At 41.5% G+C, this 23,913-nt stretch overlaps 1 protein-coding gene across 4 annotated transcripts in view; it reads right to left on the minus strand.

The window, feature by feature from the left end:
* The window catches only part of UBTD2 (ubiquitin domain containing 2), a 119,220-nt gene that overhangs the window by 87,416 nt on the left and 7,891 nt on the right, over positions 1-23,913 (minus strand). Inside the window, exons 1-2 of one of the 4 annotated variants that reach the window (XM_030572758.1) lie at positions 4,887-4,962; positions 3,758-3,993 (exon numbers count right to left, since the gene is read on the minus strand). The exons of 1 other annotated variant lie outside the window; for it this stretch is intronic. In XM_030572758.1, the coding sequence (XP_030428618.1) occupies positions 3,758-3,971 (214 nt within the window). In that variant the 5' untranslated portion in view covers positions 3,972-3,993; positions 4,887-4,962. Of the gene's footprint in view, positions 1-3,711; positions 3,736-3,757; positions 3,994-4,886; positions 4,964-23,913 lie in introns of those variants that run through there. 2 more of the 4 variants (XM_030572760.1, XM_030572765.1) reach the window with 2 other exon arrangements.

Below are 23,913 nucleotides of genomic sequence, written 5' to 3' on the forward strand. Positions count from 1 at the left end.
TCTGACAGCAGGGTGACAGGACAGAGATTATACCCTGCTACAATAAAAGTAAAGTGCTAAGGATGGATAATTTAAAATTTATTCTACAATGTGTTATGGGGGACTGTATACCAGAGAAGGCCAGACGGACCCATGAGGTATGCTACTTTGATATCCAATATATCTTCTTTAGACTATATTCTGCGCTGCCAGGATGACAATCACTAATTTGTCTATCATCTAATTTCCAGGGATCATGGAATATAAAGATCTTGGAACAACAGCAAAATGCGCCAGAGTTCAGTTTTCATGGTTAAAACTTACTTTGAAATTGCATCTCATATTTGCAACTTGAAATGACAATGAAGACTTTTAGGCACAGAATAAGCATCATGTTACACAGCCAGAGGATTCACCAGATAGATAGATAGGTACAGATGACAGAGGGCGACAAACTGTATGTATATAAGAAGAAATTACTTCAGGTAACTAGGATTTTGCAATCAGCACACAGGACTTGCTTTCCCTTTCTCACTTTCCTAAAAGGGTTTGCAACTGAGTTTAATAGGATTTAAATGATAACGTAATCATCAATTACTGGCATTTATCTTTGATTAATTCTCCTCATGCTGGAAAGCTGTGAAAATTTCACAACATTTGTGCATTACTAGTCTACAACATGAGATGACAAGAACTGCTAGCACATGAAGGGAATGAGAACACGAACTCAGGATTACCTTTTTTGGCAGGGGACTAGTAGGGCACATTCTACAAGCTTAATTACTTCTCACTTCTTGGTCAGGACTGAGGTAATTTGCAGGGCTGGGTGGTTGTCAAAATCCTCTCATAACATCAACATTCCCTAAATGAGGTTTCAAACATTCTTAATTCAAAGTGATTCATTTCAAATACCAGTTACACATTTGAGCTTTACATCTTTATAAGATTTATATGGCATGTAATTACTACTGTTTGTATTATTTACATAGCAGCATACAGGTAAATGATGCTTCATAGAACAAAAAGACATTATTTGACCATAAGAACTATACAATCCACAGGCAGAGCTAGTTATTAACTTGAGATACAAGAAATCCACAGATTAGCCTCAAAATATCCATGTAGTGTATCCATAGTGTACAAAACAAGAACATTCACTTAAATGTTCTTTAAAGCCAGAGCAGCTTTCACTGCTTATCTCCTTTTCCACTAGATTACCTGCTGTTTTCATTAATCTGGGCTAGTTTACTATGCCTCTGCTGCCAAAAGAGTACAAAACATTCAGCTGCATTCTGAGTCACTCTATGAGAAAGCATTTTCCTTTGCATAAGGGACTTGAGGTTTGGATTCACTGGGACAAGACACCAAAACATTTGTTTGGTTTGATAGACTCCGAATACTTCCAAAGAGACATTTGTTTAGAACATCTGTTACCTCAAGAAAAATAACCCTAGCTCTTACACAGAAAAGGAATGCTATTTTGTTAGACATACAAACATGAACAAAAATAATTTATGTACGGCAATATTAACTATAAATAGGCAGAGATTCCATGCTATTTATGAATTATGCATTATTTACCAATATGCACAATCAATTCCATAAGAAGACTAAGTCAAATTTCCAGTGTAAAGAATTCTTGTTTCATATAAAAAAAATTTTTTCGGGGGGGGGGGGGGGGGGAAGAGGGAGAAAGCCTACATTTATCTTGGAGTCAGAGACTAGCTACAGTATGAGAAGTTCTTCACACCTTGCACGGTGGATTAGAAACCACTATTACTAAACAGATTTTCCTACCTTCACAGTTGCAAAGGATAGCCTTGCGTTGCACACTGCATACAGTAAGTGCCGCCAGTGTCAATTATTGCACAAATAGATGTTGGCAAATTAGAGTCTAGGAATTAAATTTATTTAAGAAGGAGTTAATGCTAAAATAAGTTGGATTTAAAACTGATGGGATAGGAGTATTTTTTGGGTATTATATGGGCTATGATATGCGTTATAATACACAAGGTAGCATTCATGTCACACCAAATCAATTTTCCTTCCTTTTAAAAGGAAATCAGTTACAAAATATAATTTGGTTTAATAAAGCACCTTTAATACTCAAGAAAGCAGAGATCTGTGCACAGTGAAGTAAATACTGGCAGTGCAGCGATTGCGTAGGCAGAGGGATAAGCCACTATGTACTCAGCAAGAGCTCAAATACAGGTTTGAACATCGTATCTGTCAGGACATGAGTTACTCTACCCTTTTTGAAAGGTACTATAGGATTTTAAAAACCTACCAAGAAGGGGCACAAAATACCTCTTATTTCCCATTGTAACACTCCATTCTAAAACTAGGAATGTGAGTTATCAGGCCAAGTGTCTCCACTTCTCTTTCCCCATATAATTAAAATATGAATGTTTTAAAATCAGACTAAAAATACATGTATCCTTTAAAAAAAAAAAGTGCATTCAAATTAACAGAATGGGATTTAGCAAGATGTGTCTTTCTTGGCTCTGAGTTTACTTTCCAGATCCTTTTGCTTTTCATTTTTTGAAGTGAAATTAATTTTTTTTCTGAAAATTAAAGGACATGGACTTTGTTGGTACATAGAGGGTAGCCAATGAGTTAAGAAGCATTAGCACAAGATATGCTTAGGCACAACTGCTACAAGATTTATCAAGCACAAAAATCCCAAACAGCAATTATTTCAAAATAAATAAGTACCATGGACTTATTCTTACCATATGGTTTTTAATACATTTGTTATTTTATAGGTATACTAATACTTTTGCTTAGATATAGAACTGTTATTGAACACAAAAGCATGCATTATGTATATTGTAATATTTACAATAAAATAATTATTAAAAGTTACTGCATGGCAAAGCCTTTTTCTAGTACTACATAACTGTCAGCAGAATAATAATCTGGTGAACTATATATACCAAATGTTTCCATCTATGGACTCAGATTACAAATCTTCAGGGTAGGGACCATGCCTGCATGTTTATATATGGTTTAGCACAATGGGACCCCTACCCTGACTGGGACTTTTGAGTGCCACTATGATATAATTAACAAGCAGCAGCCCATTCTGCTCCTACGATAATGTCTAGGACAGGGGTAGGAAACTTCTGGCACGCGTGCCAAGCTGATTTTCAGCGACACTCACACTGCCTGGGTCCTGGCCGGGTCTGGGGGCTCTGCATTTTAATTTAATTTTAAATGAAGGCTCTTAAACATTTTAAGAACCTTATTTACTTTAATTTAGTTTAGTTATATATTATAGACTTATAGAAAGAGACCTTCTAAAAACATTAAAATGTATTACTGGCATGCAAAACCTTAAATTAGAGTGAATAAACAAAGACTCAGCACACCGCTTTTGAAAGGTTGCCGACCCCTGGTCTAGAGTAAACACTATATAGTCCTCAAACTTCCTGGTTTTTGTGCAAGCCTGTGTGATAACTACAACACTAATGTCTATGACTGGAGCTTGATTGTCTAAAGATCTAGTTCCGCTCATCAAAATCCACCCACAGACAATGTAAATTTCATCACAGATTCACTTCAGTATGATTTGTTTTGTTCTAGTTTTTATGCTCTGGAGTATTTCTTGCACCCTTGCTCCACGCAGCTGTAGAATTTGGTTCTCAGGATCCTCACTACCATAAAGATGTTTAGACACATCATTAGGATTTAGCTCAATATTGTTAACAGCTTTATTAATATTTTAATCACCTGAAGGCCTCTTGCATCAACCTAGTGTAACCTCCATGGAGTTTACCTTGGCTTCTGCAGTGTTGGTGCCAGTAGCTCAGGTGTGGAGTGCTGTGGGTAGCTGAAGAAATTGCAGGGAGAGGAATGCTGCTTCCAGAATGTAGCAAGCCCAAGGGCAGGCTCAGAATCTCAGTGTCTCCAACAACCAAAAGGGAGAGAGGAGACACACTAATTTGAGTGGCAGAGGACTCTGTCAGCTCAGGGGAGTTATTGCAGCACATGCCTGGACGGCCACCAGCACGCCTGCTCAAAGGAGGAAGCAGATTAAAGTGAGGATGACTGACAGGTTAAGACTCGGAACATGAAGCTAGCCTAACCAAAGAGTAAGGTCTCAGGATAGACTGCCCTCAGGGTAGCAGATGGAGAGAGAGGAGCCAGTCACTGCAGGGAGGACATGATTTTTGGTGAGCTTGGGAGTCAAATGCCTATATGCAGGGTTACACCCTGAAAACTGGCCTCTGGGTATTTGGAGGCAATATCCCTCAGTTTGTTCTGGACCCTGTTCATGATATCTCTCTATTTAAAAGCTTTTGGCTGGGAAAGCTCCCAATTAGTTTAGGACTAGATTAGTCCCTTAGCTAAAACGGGTACTATAACTCAAGAAATACTTGTTGTTAGACCAAGAGTCCCTGCCTGTTTCAACCTACATGTGGGTTTTATAGAATAAGAAATGAGGATTTAGGGTTTACACTTTTTTTTTTTTTGTATAGTCTGCACTTGTTCCCTGAGTCCCTCTGTGGGGAGAGATACCCTCCGAGGCAGAAGCAGTACAATTTTGGTAGTGAAAAGTTCTACATGACTAGCATAGCATGGGCAGTTGGACGCCTCCTACAGCTGCTGAGGGAACCGAACCAGGATCTGAAACTGAGGAGCATCCATGTCATGGAGTCTGTGAGTGCATCAACCATTACTTAGGAAGTCAGGACCATTGTCTGGAAGATACCTATCCAATGACTATGTTCTAGAGCGGTGGGATAACTTTCTATCTGCTACTGCTGAATGCATCCCCCCCACCAGCCAGCCAGGGCCTCAACATAGTATGCATACCAACAGGACATTAAAGTCTTATTCCCGTCTGGTGTAAATTACAGGGTTGGGCACGGGTGACCCTATGAATATTTGTTTAATACAATTACCTGGTTTGATATACTCTATGTCTGTGTTACTCCATGGAAGTCTCCATACATCAGGTGGATAAGTCAGAGTTAAATGGTAATTTCCTTCAAAGCAGCCCCTCTGATACTTTTCCCAGGAAGGAGTGTGCCAGGTGGAGGCACTGCCAAGTAACTGTGTATCAGAACAATACAAGAAAACACTCAGATGTGGGACTCAGAAGAACAGAGGCCAGTCCATCAAATCCATACGAGGAGTAACAAGGAGGAGGGAACCAGGCAGGATCAGGTACTACATGTACCTGCTCTCCCCACAGCAGAAAGAAAGGTTGCAAACTCCTTACAAGTGGGGTATAAACCTAGAATGAAATATAGAGATTAATCCTCTTAACTATTCCAACTATGTCAATGTTTATGTTCTCAAAGACTTTGAGTGCTGCTGTTTTCATGCTTGATTTTAGAATTTACATTCCCTCCCCTCCCCAGGGCATAGTATTGCTCAACTGGCTATGTGATTCACATCAGGGTTAGCATCTTCTTCTGATTTATGTGGTATAGGCCCTTCAAACAGAATTTTAGACTAGGTAGAATATTGGTCTTTTCTACTTTGGCAGTTCTTATGTAAGAAATAATTTCAAGATGAATTTTGCATCAGCTGCACTGAAGACACATACACCAAAAAATTTAACTTCTTTAGCAAACAGTTGAGCTTAATGTGCAGGTTTTTAAAATTCTGATAATTCAGAATAGTAGATTAAAACTAGTGGGGTGACCTTTAAGCCCTCTAATGCTTCTTAATGGCAACAGAAAATTCTTTTAAGATTATGGCCGAAAGATTAGAGAAGCATCTTTCAATGATGATTAACAGGCCTCAAGATTGATTTTCTGTTGATATTTAGCAGTTTACATACATAATCCCACACACTATTCAGTCAAAAGATTTTGTAACTGCTGTACATGATTTTAGGTGGAAAAGCTTTTGACAAGTTACACGGAACTTTTCTGTTAGTGCACCCGGGGGGAAAAAAAAATTCTGGAGCTAAATTTTTTTAAAAATAGGCAAAGCTAGTAAATTTATCTCCCACTGTAAAATCAATGGTTACTGCATCTGAATCCAAGGGGAATTTCATCTTGTGACACGTTCCTCATGCAAGTAGAACTAGACAAAATTGTTCCCCCTCAACTTTTTGTTCTGGCTGCAAAGCAGCTTGCAGAAATTAAAACCAGTCCAAGTTTAACAAGAAAAAAAACACTAGAAATATAAAATGAAGTTGATTTGGTTGCAATTAAATATCCTGATATTTGCTATCAGTCCTGTGATTGTTAACTCATTAAAACATTCACATTTTGGTTATGTTTCAGAGTTCTATTTAGAGTAGAGCTGGCTGGAACATGGGCAAAATAAAAGTTTGATGAAAGTTAAATTTTACAAAATTTCAGTTGTTGAAATTAAGACCTCTGATAGAGATTAAATAAAACCTTCCACTACCATTATTCTTCTTAACTTTTATTTTTTAACATGGCAGTTTTAAACGATAGCCATATTACCTTTGATAATATTTTTGGATTAGGATCAGTCCTTATGGTTGCTAAATAACTGTTCAGAAAGAATAAAAAAAGGAAAACTGCCAAATGGAAAAAATTCCTGGCATTTAAGACACACACATCTGGAATAGCAGGAGTTGATCCAAACAGCCCAAGCTTCTAATCCAAGTTACCGCTCCAATAAACTGAATGCATAGTGTGACCACACAGAATGTGTTTGGAAGAGCTAGTTTTACCAATGTATAAAATTAAAGCCTGATTAGTAAAGTGAGCACACATGGTACAGTATCTGCTATTCAGGACTTAAGTCTTTTAGTTTGAGTTCTGTAGCGTTGTAGGCCTGTAACAGTTCTGAACAACAGAAGACAAGCTATGTAACACAGTCAAGGCAAGGTGTTACTTTTAAATATAATGGTGTTTGGCACCTTAAAAATGCCAAAGAGAAACAAAGCTATATAATACTTTGTCCCAAAGTAAAATTTTGCTGTGCAGATGTGCCCATAATAAATTAAACATTAGGCCCCAATCCCACAGCGAGATCTAAGTTGCCAGACCTCCCCATTAACTTTCATTGGCCTCTGCCTGAGCAGATTCCATTGCAAAACTGGGTTCTTAGTCCCCAGAATTACATCAGGATAGTGCTTGAATACCATAGCAATAGATGCCATACTAAAAATTAAGACAGACCAGTTAGGAACTACTTTAATAAAAAAATTCTCCCTTTTCATGCAGTATGGAGGTTGTGGATTTTCGGATCATGAACAAGACAGCAATTTTGTTAATTTTATTAGCCTGTGACCTGAATCAATTTTCTTGTTGAATTGGAGACTTTGATCAGTGTGTCTGGCACACTAATTGACTAGAGGCCTCCTTATTTAGGGTCTATGAAATTCCACCCTATACCTTGCATAAACATCTATATGTAAACATCTTGTTTATTTATAAAATATTTGAAAATGTTTCCAAATGGCTTTAACTGCATTCCTCCTTTGCCAATGTCAAACAAACAAGAGAAGATACAACAGAAAGGTATAAAATATGAGCAAGAAAAATAGCACAGGGACTTGAGACCATACCTTTCATAGTAAAGGAATGAGTTTATTAATGAAATCGTAATTATATAAATTCTGAAAGGGTAAGAAATGTAAATGCTGGAAAGGTGACTCTCTATATTTGAGGTCAGCAGCAGACTATGTTAATGAAAGACTAATTCAACAAGGAAATTTGGAAGAAGCTTCCTGCAGGAAGAACAATCAGATTATCTAATCAGTTAAACGGTCACTAACTCAAGAGTGAAGTCAAGATCAGATCAATTGGTGAAATTTCTAATATGGAGTCTTCTCTGCTTGATGGAGGCTGTTGAACAAGATAACACAGAAGGCTCCCTTTCCAATGCTATTATTTGATTCTCTGCAACACTGTTTCAAATTTGAAGGCCTTACACAAGCCTGACAATAGTACAGTTCTCAGCTATGAACTGGTGACTACTTAAAAATGTTAAGTCAGAACAAGACTCTCCTCATATCAGTTTGCAAATGATGCAAACAGTCACAGCAAGCCAAGACTGCTCGGGGGCGGGGGGGGGAAGTAGGGCAATTTGCCTCAGGGGCCCCCACAAGAGTTTTTCGGGGCCCCTGGAGTAGGGTCCTTCACTCGCTCTGGGGCCCCCCGGAAAACTCTCCCGGAGCCCGGGGCCTTGGAGCTTCTTCTGCTCCGGGTCTTCGGTGGTAGGGGGTCCTTCCATTCTGGAAGTGCTGAGTCTTTGGCAGCACTTCGGCAGCGGGTCCCGGAGAGGAAGGACCCCCCCCCCCGCTGAATTACTGCCAAAGCAGGGCCCCCCCCGCCGCTGCCAAAGAAGACCGTAGGCCCCCTGAATCCTCTGGGCAGCCCTGCAGCAAGCAAGGAAATTAACAGGGTTTTAATTATATTTTTCTTCCCCAGGGGAACTAGAATCTTTTCCCACCTAACTCTTACACACAGGGCAGTATACAAATGCAAGGTACTAACTCCCATCAGGAGTTTCCCACTACATCTGTGTATAAAACATGTAAATTGATAATAAATACTAAGGTTGGTCACTTTCATTTGTGCCATTTTCCCAGATACAATCAGTAGAGAAAAGTATATACTGGTGTACAAAAAAGTGGTGCACACTCATATTCCTAAGGTATACTCAGAGACATGTTCCATGGAGTAAGCAGTTTGATTCTGCCCATTGAGCCATCTCAGAAGACTATACCAAAAGAAATGTACGGTCAATAAATTTGAACATTTCTGATCTTGCTCTTTGTTCAGGAGTCATAAAACAGTGCTGTTACATATTATTAAGAGATGTTCTTAGCATGAGAGCACTGTTCAATCTTTGGAGAAGTGCTTGGTTTTCTGATGCACTACTTTGGGAGAGCTGTGGTAAACAGTAAGGGAGAGTATACTTTCCCTTAATCTCCTAATCCATTCCTAAGGCAGAATCAGTCATCCCTGTTTAAGCGGAGAGCTCTGAAAGAGGAGATTGCTGGCCAGCCTGTCGTTTGTGAGCACCTCTGTTCCAGAACAGGTGTAAGTATGCAAATAAAATGAATTAACTATGAATATATTCCAGATTGCCATCACTGGGAATCCCTCTTCTAACAGGAACCCAACCAGCAAGGTCCCAACACTTGCTACTGCTCAGCAGAAGGGTGACATTCCATTTTGGGTCTATGTGCAAATGCAACATTCCCCCTCTGTTACTAGGCTTGGAGAATGTCCTTACTGAACACACATTGTGTTTGGAATTCTCTGCTAATGAAACTAAAACAATTGCAGATGACAGCAGTCTTTAAGAATGCATCATTTCCCTCCTAATGAAACCCAGCACATTTTAGTGATTTAAAAAAAAAAAAAAAAAAAAAAGATTCTTCATATTTAAAACCAGTTTGTGATACTCTTCTCCCTTCTGGATACCAACACCACCCCAAATAAAGTTCTATTTTGCATCTCCAGTTACAAAAATCCAAAAAAACCTAGTATGATCATTTAATCAGAAGATATGAGCTTTTATCTAGATCCAATTGCTCGAAAAAACGCTGCTCTTCTTTCTGCTAGACATACTAAAACATTGTTGGTATACTTGACATTATTCAGTTTCCAGTGAGACAGAACACGCACAAGTCAGTTTTTTATTTTTAAGATTATAATAATTAGCAATGGGGATTCTTGTGAGCAGCTACAATAACAAGCTACAGGACTATGAAGCCGATAGTCTCCAGTGAGAACTGACATGGGAAGGAGGCACTGTACTGCTTCAAAGACAGTAAACTTTGGAAAGGTTTATATTATCGTCTTCCCCGTTTAGGATTACTTATAAGAGCAATACAAAAGTACTCACACATCAGACGTCAGATTTCTCCTTAGGTTTGCGCTACCGGGCCCAATCATCATAAGAAGGGGAGGAAGAGATCAGAGAGAGCCCAAGCAGCTTTCATCTACCCACTGGGTGCCAGTTAAAACAGCTGACCTCAACATTTCTCAACTTGTGATGCACTTTGTTCTAAATTGTCACCTGTGTCAAACATGTATCTTTTAATCATAAAAATAAAAGGGCTCAGTATGAGTGACAAAACTGGCCTAAGTCTGGTATAGCCAGTATAGTTGACTTGTGAGACCAGAAGCTCCAGATGGCAAATGCAGCACATGACTATCAACCTACAGAATGCATTCAACACTTGCAGTTATATGAAAACAAATACAATCAGTGTAATACTCATATGCATGCCTTCCAAACTTTGATTCTATGGAAAATAACCTGATCATCCTACTGACATATTTATGACCACCACTGAGGAAAACATGGAAAGTGCATTTCAACAAAAGACATAATTCTAAGTAAGGGTATGTCTACACTACGGGATTATTCCGATTTTACAGAAACCGGTTTTTTAAAACAGATTGTATAAAGTCGAGTGCACGCAGCCACACTAAGCACTAAGCATCCATGTACCGAGGCTAGCTTTGCACTGTGGGTAGCTATCCCATAGCTATCCCACAGTTCCCGCAGTCTCCCCCGCCCCTTGGAATTCTGGGTTGAGATCCCAGTGCCTGATGGGGCAAAAAACATTGTCGCGGGCAGCTCTGGGTACAGCCTCACCCCTCCCTCCCTGAAAGCAGCAGACAACCGTTTCGTGCCTTTTTTCCTGGGTGAACTGTGCAAACGCCATAGCACAGCAAGCACGGACCCTGCTCAGCTCAAGACCACAATCGTGGACGTTGTAAACACCTCGCGCATTCTCGTACAGTCTATGCTGAACCAGGACCTGCAAAACCAGGTGGGGAGGAGGCAGCTACGGCAGCACGGCGACGAGAGCGATGAAGACATGGACACAGAATTCTCTCAAACCACGGGCCCCTGCACTTTGGAGATCCTGCTGGTAATGGGGCAGGTTCTAGTCATTGAATGCTGATTTTGGGCCAGGGAAACAAGCACAGACTGGTGGGACCGCATAGTTTTGCGGGTTTGGGACGATTCCCAGTGGCTGTGAAACTTCTGCATGCGTAAGGGCACTTTCATGGAACTTTGTGACTTGCTTTCCCCTGCCCTGAAAAGCCAGAATACCAAGATGAGAGCAGCCCTCACAGCTGAGAAGTGAGTGGCAATAGCCCTCTGGAAGCTTGCAACACTAGACAGCTACCGGTCGGTCGGGAATCAATTTGGAGTCGGAAAATCTACTGTGGGAGCTGCTGTGATGCAAGTAGCCAAAACAATCATTAAGCTGCTGCTACGAAAAGTAGTGACTCTGGGAAATATGCAGGTCATAGTGGATGGCTTTGCTGAAATGAGATTCCCTAACTGTGGTCGGGCGATAGATGGAACTCATATCCCTATCTTGGCACCGGAGCACCAGGGCACCCAGTACATAAACCGCAAGGAGTACTTTTCAATGCTGCTGCAAGCACTGGTGGATCACAAGGGACGTTTCACCAACATCCAAGTAGGATGGCCGGGAAGGGTTCATGACGCTCGCGTCTTCAGGAACACTACTCTGTTTAAACTGCTCCAGCAAGGGAATTACTTCCCAGACCAGAAAATAACAGTTGGGGATGTTGAAATGCCTTCAGTTATCCTGGGGGATCCAGCCTACCCCTTGATGCCACGGCTCATGAAGCCATACATAGGCAGCCTGGATAGTAGTCAGGAGTTGTTCAACTACAGGCTGAGCAAGTGCAGAATGGTGGTAGAATGTGCATTTGGCCGTTTAAAGACGCGCTGGTGCACATTACTGACTCGCTCAGACCTCAACCAAACCAGTGTCCCCATTGTTATTGCTGCTGGCTGTGTGCTCCACAATATCTGTGAGAGTAAGGGGGAGATCTTTATGGCAGGGTGGGAGGCTGAGGCAAATCACCTGGCCGCTGATTATGCACAGCCAGACACCAGGGCGATTAGAAGAGCACACCAGGAAGCGGTGCGCATCAGAGAAGCTTTGAAAACAAGTTTTATCACGGGCCAGGGTACGATCTGACTGCTGTGTTTGTTTCCCCTTGATGGACCCCCCCTTGTTTGACTCATTCCCTGTTAGCAACCCACCTTCCTGCTTCGATCACAACTTGCTTAAGGAAATAAAGTCACTATCATTTAAAAATCATGTATTCTTTATTAATTCATTATAAAATGAAGGAGAGAACTGACAACGTAGCCCGGGTGTGGTTTGGGAGGAGGATGGGAGGGAAGGAAAAGGTCACTAAAAAAATTTCAAAGTAATGACAGCCTTTTGGTTGGGCTGTCCATGGGGGTGGAGTGGGCGGGTGCACGAAGCCTTCCCCCACGCGTTCTTACACGTCTGGGTGAGGAGGATATGGAACATGGTGAGGGTGGTTACACAGGGGCTGCAGCGGCACTGTGTGATCCTGCTTCTATTCCTGAAGCTCCACCAGACATCGGAGGATGTCAGTTTGATCACGTAGCAGCCCCAGAGTTGCATCCCGCCACCGCTGATCTTCCTGCCTACACCTTTGATCTTCCTGCTGCCACCTCTCATCTCGAGCGTCCCTCCTGTCCTCACGTTGGTCCCTCCTGTCCTCATGTTCACTGTCATCTTTCCTGTAATTTGATACCACGTCCTTCCACTCATTCAGATGAGCTCTTTCATTGCGGGTCACTTCCATGATTTCCGAGAACATTTCGTCTCGCGTCTTTTTTTTCTGCCGCCTTATCTGAGATAGCCTTCAGGATGGAGTAGGGAGGCTTGAAAAATTTGCAGCTGCATGAGGGAGGGAAAAAAGGGAGAGAAGTATTTAAAAAAATACATTTTACAGAACAATGCTTATACTCTTTCATGGTGAACACCACTATTCACCTTACATAGCATGTGTTTTCACTACAAGGTCGCATTTTGCATCTTAATATTGAATGCCTGCGGCTTTGGTGTTACAGATCACAGACGCAGGTCCAGGCAGCAGAATTCGGCTTGCATGCGGCCATGGTAAGCCATTGTCTTTCGGCTTCCGCAGTCTTCATATACACAGTGCCCTCCTTTCCAAAATACCAAGCAAATCCCGTTCAGTGCTGCTTCTTTCCTGTTAACATGCAGCAGCAGAAACCAACCCCCCATCCCATTCTCTGGATGATCGCTTTACCCCTGCCCCCACCACGTGGCTGGTAGCAGGGAAGATCCCTGCTAGCCAAATGCGAAAAAGCTCAGCGCCAATCACCCCTCCACCCCCGCTTTGTTAACTGCAGGGAAGGATTTCTTTTCAGTCACAGGCAAACAGCCCAGTAGGAATGGACATCTCTGTCCCCTTAATTAAATTCCCGTATTTCAACCAGGTTACCATGAACGATATCACTCTCCTGAGGATAACACAGCGAGATAAAGAATGGATGTTGCTTGAATGCCAGCAATCACCGGGACCATATGCAGCTAGGCTTTGTCATGCAGTGATACCAGATTACTTGCTACATGCATGGCGTGGGCAAGTGTCCTACCATGGAGGACAGAATAAGGCTGCCCTGCCCAGAAACCTTCTGCAAAGGCTTTTGGAGTACCTCCAGGAGAGCTTCATGGAGATGTCCCTGGAGGATTTCCGCTCCATCCCCAGACACGTTAACAGACTTTTCCAATAACTGTACTGGCCGCGAATGCATTCCAAGTCCTCAGGCAAATTAATCATTAAAACACACTTGCTTTTAAACCATGTTTTATATTTACAAAGGTACACTCACCAGAGTTCGCTTCCATGGCTTCATTGTCTGAGACAGTGGCTTGGGAGGGCTGGGAGGATAATTCCGTCAGGGTGAGAAAAAGCTCCTGGCTGTTGGGGAGAACGGAGTGCTGTGTGCTCTCTGAAAGCTCGTCTTCCTCCTCATCTTCCCCGTTTGTAGAATCCTCAGCCATGGCTGAGATTACCACCCCAACCTCGGAATCCACGGACAGGGGTGGGGTACTGGTGGCGGACCCCCCTAGAATTGCATGCAGCTCAGCATAGAAGCGGCATGTTTTCAGCCCTGCCCGGACCTTTCACTTGCTTCTTTGGTTTTCTGGTAGGCTTGTCTGAGCTCCTTAACTTTCACACAGCACTGTACTGAGTCCCTGGTGTGGCCTCTCTGCATCATGGCCTTGCAAATTTTTTCAAATGTTTTTTCATTTCGTCTTTTGGAACGGAGTTCTGTTAGCACGGAATCCTCTCCCCATATAGCAATCAGATCAAGTACCTCCCATGTGGTCCATGCTGGAGCTCTTTTTCGATTCTCAGGAGACTGCATTGTTACCTGTGCTGATGAGCTCTGCATGGTCATCTGTGCTGGTGAGCGCTCCACACTGGCCAAACAGGAAATGAAATTCAAAAGTTCGCGGGGCTTTTCCTGTCTACCTGGCCAGTGCATCCGAGTTCAGATGGCTTTCCAGAGTGGTCACAGTGGTGCACTGTGGGATACCGCCCGGAGGCCAATACCGTCAATTTGCAGCCACACTAACCCTAATCCGACATGGCAATACCAATTTCAGCACTACTCTTCTTGTCGAGGAGTACAGAAACCGGTTTAAGGAGCCCTTTATATCGATATAAAGGGCCTCGTTGTGTGGACGGGTGCAGGGTTAAATCGGTTTAATGCTGCTAAATTCGGTTTAAACGTGTAGTGTAGACCAGGCCTAAGATAAATAGGATAGAATCTTCAAAGTAACCACAATATGATAACCCCATAGGAAGAAAAAAAGGCCTTTCAAAATTCTGAGCCCCCTCCCACAAGCCAGCTCTGGAACGTACATTTAAGAAATTGTTCCTTTTATAAGAAAAAGCAGTAAGGAGATATTAAACTACTGGACTTGGATGCTGATGGATGCAAGAATTATTCATATAATGCCCTCTCTTCTGAAAGAGAGATCTGGGCAACATCACTCTCCAAGTCTGTTTTTAAGAAAGCAGAAAAGAGGTTTTGCAAGGAATCAATTCATTTAGATAAGGGCATTAACCCCCCAAAAGGGAAATACAATTCATTTGTCTTCAATAGAAAAATAATCCTTTTGTGTATTTTATGAATCACGCAGCACTTAAGAAAAAAGTGGTCTTCTAAAGTGTCTAATGTATAGAGAGCGTTTATAAAAGTTAGAGGCTTATTTGGATCATTTCTTAGTATTTCCATGTATTATCAAATTTTAATATCCATTCTCTGTCTCCACAAATGCCAAAGTGATTCTATTGCCAGAACAGCTGCAAGATTGCAATTTGCCTTCCCTCCCTCTCTAGCCTGAAGGCATTTCATTTCAAAACCAAAGAGCGAGCTTCAGTTATTTTTAAAGACCATGCTTAAGTTTTGACTACAACGCAGCACTCAAAGCATTTGGGACAGGTACAATGAATGGATTTGTCTGTTTCAGTTGGACTAGGAGACCTATGGAATGCTGCTTACGTACCATCAGCACAAGCGTGTACAATATGTGACCAGTTTAAAGCATGTGGACTTAGGTAATCAAGTAGCCGTATACAATACACATTCAACTTTAGGACTGCCATCTTTGAACTGTTCTGGATACAGAATTAGTTTTGCATTTGGACAGCAACATGGAGAAGTATAGATCTGAAACAAGAAGAACTGAATAGGACACAATTTACAAAAATAAAATATTCATTACACAGCATTGGTGAACACTGATAAATCTGACAGCGATAAGCACATTACAGAATCTACTCTAAGTTGGCAAATTTGTTACCATGCTACTCTGTATTTGTAGAAATATGCATTCCTTTGAAGCCCTCCCACAACTTTACTTCACCAAATACTGCTGTGTATTTTATGAAGCAAAACAAGGCAAAAACCCTAGAGATGGCACTCACAAATACGTTACATAAGTATTGTTTTAATAGATATTTGACAGCTTGCACTAAAAAAAGGAGCAGCTGTTTTTTGGTTTTTTTCCTCTCCAAAATGCCAGAGCACAGCTGGGACCTGCAAGTCTATCATTCAATTACCTGTCCAGCACACATAATCTATCTAATGAATTTGATATACAGTACAAAAAATTGTTTTTATTATTACAGTGAGCAGGAAGTTCTGATGACATCCCTAATAGGGCATAGCACCAAAGGTTGGCATAAGAAGGTTCCATATTAGCTGAAGAGATCTCAAGAAAGGGTAATAACAACACAAAGAATTAAGGATGAGAGACAGGGAACATGCAGTAAGGAAATGCTTAAAGGAAAAAAGGATGGCATTGAGGACAACATAATGGAGATGAACACAAATTAAAGGACAGACTAACCTTTGTACTAAGTCACTTGTTACAGTGGTGGGTCAGGGTGGGCAACAGCTCAATATGGGCCTGTTTTTAAAATGTTGAGAGATATGGGGGACTTGGGGGTCACGATTACTAGAACTGGAGACTCCACCTATGGTTGCAGTCTATAAAAGTACATGTTAAAAATCTTAAAATAGGCTTCAAATATGTGAGTAGTTATCTCTTACATTTTCCCTTTTCAGCTTAGCTGAAAGTGACTCTGTATTCACAGTAGAATCTTACTAACCCTGGTATTATGGACTCTTATTGTAACAGTGAGCAAGATACTGACCCTGCAAAGATGAACATGAGCAATCCCACTGACTTCAATGGAATCCCATGATCACGGACGCTGCATCAAAATGTTTTGTTCATTTAGTCTGACATTTGTGGTTTAATTATACTTAATTATGTACAAGTAAAGGCACTTGAAAATATTCTATAAAAATTATGAACTCTGGTGTACCAGACTTACGCAATATTTTTTGCCCTTTCCAAGAAGTATTTTATGGAAGAAATATAAAGTGTGTGGATTAGCAATTTTCACTGTAAATAATTTACCTCCTCACTAGAGGGCCATTATCCAGGAATTCCCAGTCTTCCAAAGGACTCATTTGTTTGTGTAGGTATTAGGATGTTGATGAATCCAAATCAGTTGGTATGATGTTATTCACCCACTGCTGGTACACTCCACTAAATCATAGGCACTCTCTTTTAAAAGGAACTATATTTACTCACACAGACACTCAGAGGATGGCAGTTCTTCAGCCCAAAAAAAGTGACAAAACAAATGATTCTCTTTCATAAGAGCATAAGAATGGCCCTAGTGGGTCAGACAAAGGTCCATCTAGCCCAGTATCCTGTCTTCTGACAGTGGCCAGTGCCAGATGCCCCAGAGGGAATGAACAGAACAGGTAATCATGAAGTGACCCATCCCCTGTTGCTCATTCCCAGCTTCTGGCAAACTGAATCTAGAGTGCCCTCAGCTCACAGTACGTGTGCCAGATATTTAGCTTTGTGGTTCTGTTTTAAATATACAGAGGAAACAAACTTTCTATAAGAGGTGCCTGTACTGTACTGCTGTACCCTAATCCTGACACAATTCTATCCTTGAGAGTATTCTCAGAGGATAGGCACCTCCTTACTGCGTAAAGGTGAAAAACTTCTTCCTACTAATATGTTGGCCAAACTGTCAATTTCTCTATAAAAAATAGTTCTAAGTGCCAACAACAGTAGATCCAACAGACACATCATAGCTCGATGTTCTCCTATTTATTAAGATCGCATGGCATCATTCTACACTATATACAACATTGTATCATAGACAATCAACATTTTAACCTCAGGTACTTTTTTTCTGAAAACCCTCTAACTGAGAGAAGCCCAAGCTCTCCTCTTTGTTATTTGAAAACCTGCCTTCTCTCATACTTAAAACTGTGGGAAACCAGAGGACAGTTCATGTTCATTCTTTCGCTCTCTCTCTCCCCCTCCATCCTTTAATAAAATGTTTCCTTTTTACAGAGTAATCTTGCAAATGAAGTTTTCAAATTCCAGTCTTTGCGTAGAGGATTCTCTGCTTTAACTCCAATGATAATATCTGCTCCATTACAAAAATTCTCTGCTACTGGCTGTATTCACTTAAAAAAGTTTACAGAATGAATACCTTATGTAGTTCTCTGATAATCATCTTATTATAGCAGGCAACGTGTAGGGCTAAACTTCATTGTGCAGTTATTCCTTTTTTAAAAAAATAATCTTTTGAGGCAAATTACCAAATATGGAAATTTCAGCATAGCAGGAATTTGGGGGGGTGGGTGTTTGCTTTTTTTTTTTTTTAAAGCTTCATCAAAATCCTTGGTCATATTAGACTTTAATAGAAGAGAAGGAAAAATTTACACTTTAACCCTTTAAAAAACTGCCATGGCCCTCACATAGATAACTTCAAAACAGTCACAATTTGAAATTTTGCTGGTAGGCTCTCATTGAGAAGTCAGCCATTCCACTCTCAATTCTGGAAAAAAAATATGAACTGAAAGTTAGCTACTACACATGTGCAGTAGAAAGTTTTGTTCAGTCAGTGTTTGCACTTTGTGTGAGTTTCTGCTGTAAACAGCCTTTAAAAGGCCATAAGGTCTTAAAACAGTTCAAGTAAATTAATAAATGCACCCTTGCTGGCATATGTAATTATCTGTTTCTGCACCTGCATTCAGAATTTACAGTGCCTCAAAATTTCCCACTACTCTAAGATTTCAGGGCATTAGGGTACTTAGCTCACTAGGGCTGGTCTACACCTACTGGAGGATCAATACAGTGGCGATCAATGCCTCAGGAGTCGATTTAGCGGGTCTAGTGAAGACCCGCTAAATCGACTGCCGATCACTCTCCTGTTGACTTCTGTACTCCACCTGATCGAGAAGAGTAAGAGGCGTCAATGGGACAGCATTTCCTGTCAGACAGTGTGGACCCCACGGTAAATAGATTTAAGCTATGTCAATTTGAGTTACACTATTCACATAACTCAAATGGCGTAGCTTAGATTGACTTTTCCCTTTCATGTAGACAAGGCCTTAGAAGGTAAGGTAGCTTAAAAAATTCGTCTCTTCAGCATTTGGAGCAATGTACATGTTCATGCTGCCTTAGGTATGTTTAAGAAAACCAGGACATTAAAAGCACAATGTGTCATTCAGCTTGCACAGCTACATCCGTGAGCTATTACTCACTTGAGCAGTGGTAGTCCCACTGAAGTCAGGAATAGAAGAGGACTAAAGTGAGTAATGGCTGCAGGATCAGGTCTATGGCTAGCAAAAATCAGGAAATGCAATGTTAATGTTCCAACTGCAACATTAAGTTGACCATATCAGACCTCCTGAATATTTTATTGTATACAGTTCAAGGTAGTCAAGTATCAAACTACACAGCGCATTTTAAAGCACAGTCCAAAAAATAGAGGCTTTGCAAATTTTAAGAGTTAAAGCTGTTCTTGAAACCTTAACTGTTGCACATGCTGATTTTTGGGAACTGACAATGAAACTCGATGATTTGATGACACTTTTTTTTTTTGTATTTGAGACAGAACGACGATGACAAGGAACAAAAAGCATTTTATAGGCAGAGAAAGTAACTTTCCTTTTCTTAGTCTTAGGTTTCAGCCAGATAACAGAGAGCGAGCAGATTCCTCATTCTTTCAGGTCTCCTGTTACAGTTTAAATGTCTCATTCAAGAACCATTCTCGGCAGAAGTAGTGGAGTCAGTGACTCCAGGTTTTTTCCTTCCTTGTGCTCATGCAGTGGGTCATTTCACACCTTTTCGCTTTAGACTTAGGGTAATTTTGAGGACTGATTTGTTCACTGAGCCCTTATGCAGAGTGATGTCATGTGACAATATCTAACCACTATGAAAATCTGCTGCTGTGGTACAGCCAATTCCACAGAGAATTTAGCTGAACAGTCCCTGTGTGTTAGCTCCTGACAAGCAGATTCACCAGCTGAGCCAAATCTCTGTCTGCAAAGTCACAATATAAATGCCAAATGCTTATCATTATAAGTAAATAAAAATCTTATATTTTTGGTATACAAAACAAAGATTACTTTAAAAGCCAAATATATATGTAACCCTTCTGCCCCTCTGAGTTGGCAGCAACAAGGGCCGGGTTCAGTATCCAGGGGTTCCGTTTCAGTAACACAATGCATAACCGGCTCGAGCCCCCAACCAGTGACCTGGGACACTCACATACCGCACCCCCCTGGGCGCCTCTAGGAGGCAATACTTTAATAAAGGAAGGAATCAATGCGGCATCCCATTGGAGAAACACCACAAACAGGGTTATAACACAAACCATAAACAAAAACCCATCTCCAAGAATGTTTGGCACTGTCCTTTTTCCCCTTAGGGTTTTAAGTCCAATCACCCCGAAGTCCAACAACCCAAAAGTCTCTGGTCAATGCCACCCCAGAGTTCGAGAGTTTATCTGTAGAGGTCCCTCTCCCCAGCCTGGGTAGAAAGGGGCACCTTATGTGGTCCGGGGCCAACTGCCCTGCCTCTCCATGGGTTCTGCTTCCGCCTTCTCCACGAACTGCTCCGCTTTACCAGCCGCTCCACTCTGCTCCTCCAGCCGTCCTCAGAAACTGCTCCGCTCCACCAGCTGCTCTGCTCCATGAGCTGCTCTAGTTCTCCCTGCAAACTGCTCAGCTCCGTTCGCTCTGTGGGCCACACCACCCGTCCCACAGCTGCTCCGCTCTGCCAGCTGCTCCACTGCCACCAGCTGTCCCGTGATCCGCTCCAGCCGCCCCCACAACTGCTCCACTCCACCAGCTGCTCGGTTCCACAGTATAGCTTCAGGCTCCCCTACTAGTTAGCACAGTACTCAGTGCTCTCAGCTAAGTAATTTCAGCTCTTTAGTGATTTCAACTCTCAGTGATCTCAGCTCTTAGTAGGGGAGCCCCAGTGCTAGTGCACCATTAGCCCAAAGTGAGTTCAGCTCAGTAACCTGTATTTAGATTCTTGAGGGAATAAAAAAATCAACTCTGACATTCCACAGTGGAGAGAGGAGGGGGTGGAAATGGTGCTTCTGGCTCCACAAGGAGACTCCACCACCAGGCGCAGATACCTGTCCCCAGCCTCTCTCAATTCACTGGGTTTTGGAACCCATGTCCCTTGTCTAGCAAGTACCACCCAACTGAGGGTGAGTCATGTGTCACCAAGCAGTCCCACAGCTCGGCAGTCTGAGATAGGGTAGGTGTGCCTATGCAAATACATTCTCTGAAATTCTTTCCACCAGATGTCAGGGTAGAGCTTATCCTGACTCTGCTTACATCTACATACATAAAGCAGCCTGTAGCTCTGGTCAGCAGACTTTCGGCATGTGAAAATTCATAGCTGTAGTGTCCAAAAATAATAAGCTATCAATTAAGATTATATTAAAAGTTCAGCAACTCTATTCCTATAATGTGAGGATCAGGAGTTTGGAATCCAATATGGAGTTCCATTTTAATTAGCATATATTTATGAAATTTAGCTTTTCCAAATGTCACTAATTCAGCTCCCATTAACAGAAATTCAGGATTGCTACAATTGGAGAAAAGTCACAGTATAAATCTTTCAGGTCTTGAATTACATCCTAGCCACTTGCTAGCAGACAGGAAAGATTAACAGATTTTTAAGGCCAGAAGAAATCATAGTGATTGACTAATCTGACCTGCATAATAGAGGGCATAGGCTTTCATTGTATTAATTCCTGTTTCAAGTCCAATAGCCGTGCCTGAGATAGAACATATTTTAAAAAAACATCCAATCTTGATTTAAAAATCTCCAGTGATGGAGAATCCACTACAACCTTTGCTAAAATAGTCCAATAGTTATTTAAAAAGTTGTCTTATTTTTAGTCTGAATTCATCTAGCTTCAAGTTCCAGCCATTTGATCTTGTTCTATCTTTCTCTACTAGACTGAAGAGCCCTCATTATCAAATTTCTGTTCCCCTTGTAGATGTTTAGATTGTGATCAAGCCACCGCATAACTTTCTTTTTGATAAGCTAATTAGATCAAGCTCCTTAAGTCTTTCACCAGAAGGCATGTATTCCAATCCTTTAATGATTCTAAGGGCTCCTGTCCAAACCCTCTCCAATTTATCAACAACCTCCTTGATTTGTGGATGCCAGAACTGGACACCATACTCCAGCAGTGGTTGCACCAGAACCAAATACAGAGGTAACGTCATGTCCCTACTCCTATTGAATCACTTCCTTGTTTACACATCCAAGGATTACATTAGCCCTTTTGGCCACATTGTTGCACTGGAAGCTCATATTCAACTGATTATCCACCATGGCCCCAAAGTCTTTTTCAGACTCACGGCTTCCCAGAATAGAATCCCCTATCCCAGGGGTCAGCAACCTACAGCACACGTGCCAAAGGTGGCACGCAAGCCGATTTTTGATGGCACGCACTGCTCTGGAGTTCCAGCTCCTGCCCCGTTGCCAGCCGGGGTCCCAGCCCCCCTCAGCCTGCTACCAGCCTGGGGTTCTGCTCACCGAAGCTGGCAGGAGGCTGAGTGGGGCCAGTGGCTGGGACCCCAAATGGCAAGGAGCCAGCAGCCGGAACCTCAGACCGGCAGTAGGCTATGCGCTACTGGTACCCGAGACTGGCAGCAGACTGAGCCACTAGCCCCCCCTCCTCAGCCACTGCCGGCTGAGTAAATGGAACCCCAGACTGGCAGCGGGCTGAGCGGGGTTGGTGGCTGGAACCCCAGACAAGGATCGCAGGCAAGGATCACACTAAATTGACAAGATTTGCATTTTAATTTTAATTTAAATGAAGCTTGTTAAATATTTTTAAAACCTTATTTACTTTAAACACAACAATAGTTTATTTATATAATAGAGAGAGAGAGAGAGACCTTCTACAAATGTTAAGGCACAGGAAACTTTAAATCACAGTGAATTGGCACATCACTTCTGAAAGGTTGCCGATCCCTGCCCTATCGTGTAGGAATGGCCTGCATTCTTTGTTCCTAGATGATTAACTTTATATTTGGCCATATTAAAATACAAATTAATTTGTGGCCAGCTTACCAAGCAATCCAGACTGCTCTGTATCAGTGACCAGTCCTCTTCATTATCTACCAATCGCCCCATTTGAGTCATCTGCAAATTACTCAGTAATGATTATATGGGATTTTTCCACAAAATCATTGATAAAAATATTAAGCAACGTAGGGCAAAGAACTAATCCCTGCAAGATCCCACTTGAAACATCTATTTGACCATGTTACCCTGGTTATAATTACATTTTGAGACTTATCATTTAACTAGTTTTTAATCCATTCACTATGTGCCATGTTGATTTTGTATTGTTCTAGCTTCTTAATGAAGCTGTTGTGTGGTACTAAGTCAAATGCCTTACAGAAGTGTAAGTATATTACATGAACACTATTACCTTTATCAACAAATCAGTTCTCATAAAAACATATCAAGTTAGTTAGACAAGACCTATTTTGCATAAACCCATGTTGATTGGCATTATATTATTCTCCTTTAATTCTTTAGAAAAGGAAACCAGTTATCAGCTGCTTCATTATTTTGCCTGAGATTGATGTCAGTCTGACAGGCCTAGAGCTACCTGGGTCATCTCATTTTCCATTTTTTAATAGTGGCGCAGTAGCTTTCTTCTGGAACTACCTGTTCCAAGACTTACTGAGATTAACATGAATGGTCAGAGAGCTCCTCAGCTAGCTCTTTTAAAAAACTGGGATAAAAGTTACCTGGACCTGCTGATTTTAAAATGTCTAACTTTGATAGCTGCTGTTTAGCAGTATTGGAAAGTATTTAATCATATGATACTAGTACATAATTTGCTTTCCCTCCCCCCCAGATGAGGATAATGAATCAAGAGTTCTCTCAAATATACACATCCTTCTAGTATATATATCTGATAAATGTGAAGGCCCTCCTGAAAACCTTTGGCTGTTGGGAGACAGCTCTCTTCAGTCACAAACATTCCTCCCCCACCACCAAAGTGGAAAGATCTTCTCAGTTTTGGAGGAGAGTCACTGCCACCTTATCCAGCCCCTTTCAGGAGTCCTCTGCCAGCGTCTTAATATTAGCCATGAAACCAACCTCGATGTCCAGTTTCACTCTAAGTAATGCTTGGAAAAAGGTATGAAGAATAAAAAAGAGTACTGGGGTTGCCTCTAGAGCCTATAACAGAGATTTGCGTGATAAGATATAGGTATAAAGCAGTAATGCATGAAGCCTACAGACCTGAC

The sequence above is a fragment of the Gopherus evgoodei genome, chromosome 8 (genome assembly GCF_007399415.2).
Source record: "Gopherus evgoodei ecotype Sinaloan lineage chromosome 8, rGopEvg1_v1.p, whole genome shotgun sequence".
Classification (NCBI taxonomy): domain Eukaryota; kingdom Metazoa; phylum Chordata; order Testudines; family Testudinidae; genus Gopherus; species Gopherus evgoodei.